An 11,609-nucleotide genomic window follows, 5' to 3' on the forward strand; every position below is an offset into this window, starting at 1 on the left:
GATACCAACATACACCAACACCCAAGTCCCTGGTATAAAATAGAGTTATATTTGCATACAACCTAAACAAATCTTCCCATATACACTGAACCATTTCTAGATTACTTATAATACTTAATACAATGTAAATGCTATGTAAATAGTTGTTACACTGCATTGTTTAGAAAATAATGACAAGAGAAAAAGATCTGTATGTGTGCAGTACAGAGGTAACCACCCACTTTTTTTCAAATATTTCAATCCATGCCTGGTTAAATTCATGGATGCAAAACCCACATATATGGAATATTGATAGTATATGTATGTGTGTGTATATATACATAGGTATACGGTTATATATGCTTACATATAAGTGAAATGAATGACAGCAAGAATAAAGAGACAGGAGAGAGAAATTTTTGTGATTGTAAGGTATTAACACTACCCACGAAATGGTATAGGACTATTTGAAAGTGGGGACTTAGATTAGCTGCAAACTCTAGGGCAACCACTAAAAAGAGTCTGGTTTTTTTTTTTAAGTGTAATTTATTATGTTTTAAAAGAGAAAGACAAAATGAAATCATATGAGATGATTAAATAACCAGGCCAGGGACCGTGGCTCATGCCTGTAATCCCAGTGTTTTGGGATGCTGAGCCAGGAGATTCTCTTGAGGCCAGAAGCCTGGGGAATATAGCAAAACCTTGTCTCTATGAAAATATAAAAAATTAGCCAGGCATGGTGGCACATGTCTGAGGTCCTAACTGCTTGGGAGAGTGAAGTGGGAAGATCGTTTGAGCCCAGTGAGCTGTGATTATGCCACTGTACTCCAGCCTGAGCAACAGAGTGAGATGCTGTCTCTAAAAATATATAAAATAATATTTTTTAAAAATGAAACCACAAAAGGCAAAAAAGTGTGGAAGATAAAAATAGAAACAATGAATAAGGACAACAAATAGGATACCATAACAAATATGGTAGTCATTAACCCAACTACGTATCCAGCTAGCAGTCACCTTAAACATCAATGGTCTAAACATACTAACTAAAAGACAAATTGTCAAAGTGGATCAAAGAACAAAACTCAACTAAATGTGGTCTATAAAATATCTACTTTAAATATAAAGACATATATAGATCACAGTGATTGTAGAAAGATATACCATGCTAACACTAATCAAAAGAGAGGGGGTACAGTTGTAGTAATTTCAGACTGACCAGACTACAGAGCAAGAAAAGTTATCAGGGATGGAGCAGGGCATTACATAATGATAAAGGGATCTATTCTCCAAGAATACATAGCAATCCTTAATGTATATGCCTAGAAACAGAGCATTAAAATACATGGAGCACAATGTACACAGGTGGGGGTGGTGGATACACTTGAAGCCCAGACCAAAAACTATTTGTACCCCCTAAAACTATTGGAATAAAGAAAAAACAAATACATGAGGCAAAAACTGATAGAACTGCAAGGAAAAAGAGATGAATCCACTATTACATTGGTGGCTTAACACGCCTCTATCAGAAATGGGCATACCCGGCAGGCAGAAAATCAGGAAGGACATACTTAAAGCCAATGACAGCACAATTAGATATAACTGACATCTACAGACTATGTTACCAAGCAATAGCAGATTGCACATTCTTCTCAGGCTCACGTGGAAGAGATCACACCACTGTGGCCTTAAAACACACTATAATACATTTAAAAGAACAGAAATCATACAAAGTTTGCTATCAGATCACAATGGAATTAAACCAGAAATCAATAACAGAAAGATAGTTAGAAAATCCCAAAGTAGTTGGTGATTAAACAACACACTTCTAAATAACACATGGGTCAAGGAATTCTCAAGATGAATTTTAAAGTATTTTGAACTAAATACAAATGCAAACACAACCTATTAAAATTTGCAGGATGAGGCAAAAGCAGAAGGAAATGCATAGCACTAGATGCAAATATTTTAAAAGATCTAAGATAAATAACCTAAGCTTTTACCTCTGGAAACTAGAAAAAGAAAAGCACATTAAATCCAAAGCAAGCAGAAGAAAAGAGGTAATAAAAATTAGAGAAGAAACCAATTAGACTGAAAACAGGAAATCAATAGAAAAAAATCCATAAAACCAAAAGTTTATTCTTTGAAAAGATCAATAAAATCAATAAGTCTCTAACAGGTTAAGAACTAGTAAAAAAGAGAGAGTACACAATTTACTAATATCAGAAATGAAAGAGGGCTGGGCATGGTGGTTCAAATTTGTAATCCCAGCACTTTGGGAAATCACAACAGGAGGACTGTTTGAGCTTAGAAGTTCGAAACCAGCCTAGGAAACATAGTGAGACCTCATTTCTATAAAAAAGGTTAAAAAATTAGCTGGGTATGGTGGCTCACACCTGTAGTCCTAGCTACTCAGAAGGTGAGGCAGAAGGACCATCTGAACCCAGGAGATGGAGGCTACAGTGAGCCACGATTGTGCCACTGCACTCCAGCCTAGGTGACAAAGTCAAACTCCAACTCATTCAAGAAAAAAGAAAAGAAAAAGAAATGAAAGAAGGAATAACACTACAGATCCCATGAACATTAAAAGGATAATAAAGAAATTTTATCAACAACTCTATGCCCACAAATATGATAATGAACATGAAATAGACCAATTCATTGAAAGATACAATCTGCCAAAACTCACACAAAAAGAAATAGACAATCTGAGTAGGCCTAAATCTACTAAAGAAATTGAAACAATATTTAACGACCTTTAAAACATAAAGCACTAAGCTCAGGTGAGTCCACTGATAAATTCTACCAAGCATTTAACAAAGAAATTACACCAGTTCTCTTCTTTCAGAAGATAGAAGCAATGGGAATGCCTCCTATAGGCCAGCATCACCCTAATACCAAATTAGACAAAAGCATTACAAGAAAATAAAACTATCAACGAATATCTGTCCATCTATGTTTTTGCATCATAGATAAAAATCCTCAACAAAGTATTATCAAATCAAATTTTAAAATGTATAAAAAGAATTACACACCATGACCAAGTGGGATTTATCACAAGTATGCAAGGCTAATTCAACATATGAAATCAATTAATGGATTCCATCATCTCAACAGACTAAAAAAGAAAAATCACATGATCATATCAGTAGATGCAGAAAAAACATTTGACAAAATCCAACACCCACTCATGATAAAAACTCTCATCAAACTAGGAAGGAATAGAAGGAAAATTCTCCAACCTGACAAAGAACATCTACAAAAACCCTACAGCTAACATCATATTTAATAGTGAGGAAATCAAGCTTTCCCACCAAGATCAGAACCCAGTAAGGCTGTCCTCTATCACTACTGCTTTTCAACATCATACCAGAAGTCATATCGGACGCAATTAAACCAAAAAAGGAAATAAAAGGTATAGAGATTGAGAAGGAAGAAATAAAGCCATCTTTTTCACAGATGACAATTGTCCATGTATAAATTCCAAAAGAATAGACAAAAATTCCTGGAACTAGTAAGCAATTAGAGTAAGTTCAGAATTAAAGGTTAATACACAGAAGTCATCACTTGCCAATATGCCAGCAATAAACAAGTGAAATTTGATATTAAAAATACATTACCGATTACATTAGCACCCCTCAGAAATAAAATATTTTTTATTATGAGGTAGAAACTTAACAAAATACGTACAAGATCTATACGACAACCAAGTGAAGTAGCTCACATATGTAATCCCAGAGCTTTGGATGGTAAAGGTAGGAGAATTGATTGAGGCCAGGAGTTTGAGACCAGCCTGGGCAACAAAACAAGACTCTGTCTCTACAAAAAAATAATTTGAAAACATAGAAATAAAAACCTATATGGGGAAAACTACAAAACTCTGAGGAAAGAAATCAAAGAAGACTTAAATCAATGAAGAGATAGTCAATACTGTCAAGATGTCAGCTATTCTTAACTATAGATTCAATGCAATCCCAATCAAAATTCCGGCAAGTTATTTTGCATATATTGGCAAACTGGTTCTAAAGTTTATTCAGAGAGACAAGATACTCAGAACAGCCAACTCAACATTAAAGGAGAAGGACAAAGTTGAAGGACTGCCTCTACCTGGCTTTAAGACTTAACTCCCAGCTATCGCCATCAAGACAGTGAGACATTAGTGGAAGAATAGAGAGGCAGATGAATGGAACAGAGTAGAAAACCCAAAAATAGACCCACATAAATGCAGTCAAGGGATCTCTGACAATGGAGCAAAGGCAATACAATGAAGCAAGACAGAACAAACGGTGCTAGAACAACTGGACATCCATATGCAAAAAACAAAAACAAAAAACCATAATCTAGACACAGACCTTACATCCTTCATAAAAATTAACTCAAAACAGATCACAGACCTAAATATAAGACACAAAACTATAACATTCCTATAAGATAACACAGGATAAAATCTACATGATTGTGGGAATGGTGATGACTTTTTAGGATCCGTGAAAGAAATAACAGATAAGCTGGATTTCGTTACAATTTAAAAAGTGTGCTCTGTGGAAAACAAGAGAATGAGAAGACAAGTCACAGACTGGAAGAAAACATTTACAAAAACACATTTGATAAAGGGCTGTTATCCAAAATAGACAAAGGACTCTTAAATTCAATAATACATGAATTTAAAAATAGGCCAAAACCTGTGCAGATATCTCACTAAAGAAAATATACAGATGGCAAGCAGGCATGTGAAAAGATGTTCAACATTGTTTATTGTTGAGGAATTACAAATTAAAATACAAAAAGATACCACTATATACCTATTAGAATGGCCAAAATAAAAATAATAAAATAATTTTTAAACAAATGGCCAGCCGGGCTCGGTGGCTCAGCCTGTAATCCCGCGCCTTTGGGAGGCTGAGGTGAGTGGATTGCCTAAGCCTGCGGGTTCTAGACCCGCCTGGGCAACTTGGCAAGACCTCATCTCTACGATAAATCAAAAAAATTAGCCGAGAGTGGTAGCGTGCACCTATAGTTCCAGGTACTTAGAAGGCTGAGGCGGAAGGATCGCCGGAGCCCAGCAGGTCGAGGCTGCGGTGGCCGGGAGCGGCCACTACACTCCAGTCTGGGCGACAGAGTGAGACTCCAACTCAAAAAAAAAAAAAAAGAATGGCCAAAATCCAATACACTGACAACACTAAATGCTGGTGAGGATGTGGAGTATCAGAAACTCTTAGTCATTCCTCATGGGAATGCAAAAACGGTACAACCACTTTGGAAGCCAGTTTGCAGTTCCCTACAAAATTAACCCTTTGCACTCTGAGGGGACACTGTAAATCTTGCAAACCACTTAGATATCCCCTCTCAGAGGACATAAACAGCTTGCTGGTGATTATACAGGACAAACTTATGCAAGAGCAAATTTTTCAAAAACGTATGTCTCCTTGAAGTTTTCCATTAAGAAACAACAAAAAACCTATTTCCCATTTGAAATCTGTCAAGCTTCTAATCAAACAGTTGAGAAGTGGATTTCAAGAATCACAAGTGTGTCCTTCCACAACATCTTCAAACAGCAGACTGGACATTACATTTTAAAGTATGAATGGGGGAGAAATAAAAAACACCAGCTGGAAGACGCTCAACAAATTATCACTGCACAACATGTATCAATGCACCTGCAATGCATGTCGGTGGCTGTTTCACAAGTTACCACACATTAGAAAAACATAAGACAGAAAATTTTGATTTTTGTCATAAATAAGTTCCTCAATGTCCAAAATTCCATTATAAGCCAAAAATCTCACATTAAAATAACTGATTCCAACGCTATACTGTTGAACATGAAGTGATTGATTTTTCACTATTTCGTAAAAAAGTGTGGTCAAGTTGCTGGTGACCCATGAGATGTCTCCGAGTGCAAAGGATTAAATATGCTCTCTTTTTTTTCTTTTTATGAGTCACAGTCTCACTCTGTCACTCCAGATGGAGGGTAGTGGCACATTCACCATCACCGCAGCCTTAATCTGCTAGGTTCAGCCAATCCTTTTGCCTCAACCTTCCAAGTAGCTGGGACTACAGGTGTGCGCCACCACGCCTGGCTAACTTCTTGATTTATCGCAGAGACAAGGTCTCACCATGTTGCCCAGACTGGTCTCAAACCTGTGGGCTCAGGCAGTCCTCTTGCCTCCACCTCCCAAGGTGCTGAGATTACAGGCATGAGCCACCAGGCCCAGCTAAATATACTCTTACAATATGATCCAGCAATCATGCTCCTTGGTATTTACCCAAATGAACTGAAAGTCTGGGTCACACAGAAACCTGCATATGGATTTTTTAGCAGCTTTATTCAGAATTGCCAAAATTTGGAAGCATCCAAGATATCCTTCAGTAGGTGAATGGAAAAACTGATATCCAGGCATGGAATATTATTCAGCACTAAAAATAAATGAGATATTAAGTCATAAAAAGATATGTGAAAGACTTAAATGAATATTACTAAGTGAAATAAGCCCATCTGAAAAGACTGCATACTGTGTAATTCCACCTGTGTGCCATCTGGAAAAGGCAAAACAATGGAGACAGTAAAAAGATCAGTGGTTGCCAGAGGTTAGGGGGAAGGAGGGATGAACAGGCAGAACACAGAGGATTGTTAAGGCAGGGAAAATACCCTGTGACACCATAAGGGAGACATGTGTCCTTATACATTTGTTCAAACCCACACTATGCACAACACCACGAGCAATCCCTTATGTAAACTGCAGACATTGGGTGACAGTGATGTGTCAATATAGGTTAATCAATTGTAAGAAACATCCCACTTTTGGACATTTAATTTGGCGGTGGGAAAAGTTGTGCACTTTCTATACTTTCCACTCAATTCTGCTGAAAGCTAAAACTGTTCTAAAAAAATAAAGTTTATTAATAAAAAATAAACTTCATAAGATCTTCAATAATAAGCTTACCCAAAATTTTTCCTACTTAAAAATACTTCCTTATCACAGACCAAATAAAATGAACGAAAGGATTTAAAAGGCCAAGATCAGTGGCTCACACCTGTAACCCCAACACTTTGGGAGGCCAAGGCGGAAGGGTCGCCTGAGGCCAGGAGTTTGAGACTGGCCTGGGCAACATAGCAAGACCTCATTTCTACAAAAAAGTCAAAAAAATTAGTTGGTCATGGTGGTGCACACCTGTAGTTCCAGTTACTTGGGAGGCTGAGGCAGAAGGATCACATGAGCCCAGGAGGTTGAGGCTGTAGCGAGCCTGGGTGATGTACACTCAAAAGAAAGAGAAAGAAAGGAAGAAAGGGAAGGGAGAAGAAGAATGGGGAAAGGGAAAGGAGAAAAACAAAAGGAAAGGAAAGGATTTAAGACACTCTCCAGGGGCTAGTGAAAGCCTGTTACTGCCATTGAAGTCACAAGTCAAAAGGCTTAGAAAATCTGCCTGCATCATCTATTGATGTATGCTCCCATTAAAGTTAGTTCAAAATATTTGCCACTATTGTTAATAATGAAACAATAATTTTTGACAAAAATGTCTAACACTAAATTCTACCTAACTAGATTCCTACCTCCTGCCTGGCGGAGGTCCAGAACGTCCCATCACATCCAGGTTCCTCCACAATAAACACCTGTTCAGACTGCTAACTCGGTTAGAAATATTCTTGTGACGTATTCTTATGACAGATGATTACTACTATTATGTTCATGTCATTTTCCCATATCGAAAAACAAAACCAACCTGCTCTTCATTGCTGAGGAAGTCAGAGAGATGGGAAGGGAAGGTGAGAAGCCATATTGCTGCCCCATGAGTCATGTGTATAAGAATCAAAAACATAAACATCTCTGGTCCTCATCTCTAAAAAGAAAGAATTGTTAGGCTGGGCACGATGGCTCATGCCTGTAATCCAGCATTTTGGGAGGTCGAGGCAAAAATTTTGGGAGGTCGAGATCGCTTGAGCCCAGGAGTTCAAGACCAGCCTGGCCAACATAGTGAGACCTCATCTCTAAATAAATACATAAATAATCTTAAAAATTAAAGAGTTGTTTAATAAAACTCAACCTAGGCAACAATCAGTGGCAGCTAAGACCACTTGGTGAAATAATTTTTAAAAGGAAGAAGAGGGGACTGGATGATATTATCTCTTAGCAATGTTTGACTAGGGAATGGTGCCCGTGGTTACTCTGTCAAGACTATCTGTGGCAGATCCTGTTCTCTTGGTGAATTTAGCTGCCATTCCCAACCTCCTCCTCCTGTCGTGTTTCCACCCTAGAGGCTAGAACTGTCCGAGCACAGTGGCTGACGCCTATAGGCCTAGCACTTTGGGAGGATGAGGCTGAAGGACTGCTTGAGCCCACAAGTTTGAGACCTGCCAAAACATAGTGAGACCCTGAGACTTCAAAAACCAAAAAAAGTAGCCAAGCATGGTGGCGTGGACCTGTAGTCCCAACTACTCAGGAGGCTGAGGTGGGATGATTGCTTGAGCCCAGGAGTTTAAGGCTGCAGTGAGCCATGGTCATACGACTGCACTCCTGCTTGGGTGACAGAGCGTGACTTTTTTCTAAAAAAATTAAAATATAAAAATAAATAATAAATAAGACCAAAATTTTAAGACACAATAAAGAATTTTAAAAGAAATAAACATTTAAAAAGACGAGCAAACACTCACATGCAGCCTCCTAGCAGCAAGGGGTGGCCATAGTGACAATTTTGGTCCATGAGACACATAAAAGTGCTGGGGTTTCTGGGAAGACTACTGCAAAAAGTGACAGATGCAACAGGCCATCCCTCCCCTTGTCCTCCAGCCCTACAGATACACTGTGAGTAGCTATGGCTGCCTTGCTACTACAAGAAAAACAAAGGCCAAGAGCACAGCGGAGACACTGGACCTGAAGCCTTTGAGCCAATTAATCAATGCCAGAAGCAGCTGACCTCCAGACTTCTCGTTATATGATTAAAATAAATCTCAATTCGTTTGGCCACAGTCACTGTGGTTTGCTTGTTTGTTTACTTGCTGCCAAGCACATTCCTAACTGATACACTGTGCACCAGATCTACTAGGCTTAGAGAATCAAACATCTTTCTGTAACCAAGAACACAAAGCTCCTCAACTGAAAAACATTCACATGAGAGGTAAAGCAAGAGGACACAAAGAGTGAAATGAACTCCTGCCCAAAGTCTGTTTAGTTCCCAGAGCTCTGAGATCAGTTTTCTGCCTGACTTCAAGTCACAGAATCTCCGGATTGCAGTCATTCATTTTAACCACCTGTCCTCTCTCTAGCTAACCCACTAAGCAGCCATCGAGCGTCTGCTTGAATCACATGCACTGACAAGGAATTCACTATCTCTAGAAAGAGCCCAAACCATATTGGGGCAACTGTTTCAGGAAGGTCTGTCCTATACTAACTTAACATTTCTCTCTACTTGTCTTTGTTCCACCTTCTAAGAAATGCAAAACTGAGAGACTCTCTTTTATGAAGGAGAGCCACCAAAGGCTCTCTGCCACATCACTTCATCTGCACAATGACTTCACCAAGTCTTCAACCCTGCTTCCTGAGGGAGGCGTAAGGTTCTAATAACACAAGTCACATATATCATTTAAAGTTCCTAGTGGCTACATTTTAAAAAGGAAAAAGAAAACAAAAGAAATCTACTTTAATAATGTATTTTTGCAGCCCAATATATCAAAAATATCATCATGTCAACAGATACTCAAAATAAAATCAGTCATAAGATATTTACATTTTCCATAGTTTTAAGCCTCTGAAATCCAGTGTGTGCATACAGGTGGCCCTCTGTGTCCACAGCTTCAGCATCCATGGACTCAATCAACCTTGGATTGAAAATACTTTAAAATAAACTTAAAATCATACAAATTTTAAGAAGAACAATACAGTATATAACAATTATTTCACTGGGCGCAGTGGCTTACGCCTGTAATCCCAGCAACTTGAGAGACAGAGATGAGAAGATTACCTGAGCTCACGGGTTCAAGACTAGTCTAAGCAACATGGTGAGACCTCATCTCTACAATAAAAATCAAAAAATTAGCCAAGCGTGGGAGTGCACGCCCGTGGTTCCAGCTACTTGAAAGGCTAAGGCAGAAGGATCACCTGAGCCCAGCAGTTCAAGGCTGCAGTGGCCATGAGTGTGTCACTGCACTCCAGCCTGGGTAACAAAGTAAGATTCTGACTCAAAAAAAAAAAAAAGTATTTACACAACATATTTACCAGGTATCATAAGGAATTCAGAGATATTTAAGGTACACAGGAACCTGTCTCTAGGTTACATGAAAACACCAGACCACTTTACACAAGGCACTTGAGTGTCTGTGGATTTTGGTACTGGGGGGAACGGGGGCATGATCCTAGAACCAATCTTCCTTGGACAGAGGGACATCTGAATTACACTTCAGCACATATCAACTTGGAGGAGTCACATGTTCACTACCAACAGCCACATGTGACCAGGGGCTGTGGGGTATGGAACAACACATGTCTAGTGGAACAGCATGCGCTATTTTCTGCAGAGAGACAACAGGCAGCATCCAGTTAATCATGTACATCGACAAAAATTTCATGGTGCCAAGTTTCTGAACCTCAAGCACTACACAAACCTTTTTTACATGGTGGGGGAGAATTAAATCTCATGGGCCCCTGAGACTATGTCCTTGAACTTAGTCAATGGACCCTGAATAAGAAACTGTTTTCTTTTCTTATGTTTTTTGAGTTGGAGACTTACTCCATTGCCCAGGCTGGAGTGCAGTGGCATGCTCACAGCCACCCCAGCATCAACCTGCTGGGCTCCAGCGATCCTTCCGCCTCAGCCTTCTAAGTAGCCAGAACTACTGGCACGCGCTACCACACCAGGCTAATTTTTTTTTTTTAATTGTAGAGACAAAGTCATGCCAAGTTGCCCAGGCTGGTCTCAAACCTGCGGGCTCAGGCAATCTACTTGCCTCGGCCTCCTAAAGTACTAGGATTGCAGGCTGAGCCACTGAGCCTGGGCAAGAAACTGTTTTCAAAGTAGTTTTTTTTAAAAAAAACTTATCTTCAAAATAAAAACATACAGAAAGATTCTATTTCGCACTGAATCTGAGAAGCTCTACAATCTCAGAATGAAAACACTATTGGAACAGGAAGAACACTGGTCTGGAAGCAAAGGGTCTTTATTCTCATCTCGGTTCTGCCACCAAACTCAGTGGTGACCTGAAAGATAAATCGATTCACTTCTCCAGGCCTGTATTCTCTAAGGGTACCCCACTTTCCCACTAAACAGCATCATCCTGAGCCTTCGCAAGTCTTCCCTGTAAAGCCCCTTCCAGAACACTGCCCACAAGTAACAGAAAGTGCCCAGTCTACAGTTTTCAAACCCATATTCCTCATTCTTGAAAATCAGAATGGCATTGGCCTGCCTTCCTAATTCTAACCATGTCCCACTCTTCAAAATCCCATAAAAATAAAACTAACAATAAATTATCCCCAAGTTTTTTCAGTGTCCTGGAACAGAATTCTTCTCGATAAAAAATTCTAGCCAGGCTTGGTGGCTCAGTCTGTAATTCCGCGCCTTTGGAAGGCTGAGATGAGTGGATTGCCTGAGCCTGCGGGTTTGAGACCCACCTGGGCAACTTGGTGAGACCTCATCTCTGCAAT

General features: G+C 39.3%; 1 protein-coding gene across 2 annotated transcripts in view; it reads right to left on the minus strand.

Moving 5' to 3' along the window:
* CRADD (CASP2 and RIPK1 domain containing adaptor with death domain) overlaps positions 1–11,609 on the minus strand; it is a 168,241-nt gene that overhangs the window by 120,926 nt on the left and 35,706 nt on the right. Inside the window, exon 4 of one of the 2 annotated variants that reach the window (XM_021719273.1) lies at positions 10,741–10,755. The exons of the other annotated variant lie outside the window; for it this stretch is intronic. Within the exon in view, the coding sequence (XP_021574948.1) occupies positions 10,741–10,755 (15 nt within the window). The remainder of the gene's footprint in view (positions 1–10,740; positions 10,756–11,609) is intronic. 2 annotated transcript variants of the gene reach the window in all.

Source organism: Carlito syrichta, unplaced genomic scaffold (assembly GCF_000164805.1).
Source record: "Carlito syrichta isolate Samal-C Ts95f unplaced genomic scaffold, Tarsius_syrichta-2.0.1 Scaffold314344, whole genome shotgun sequence".
NCBI classification, from domain to species: Eukaryota; Metazoa; Chordata; class Mammalia; order Primates; family Tarsiidae; genus Carlito; species Carlito syrichta.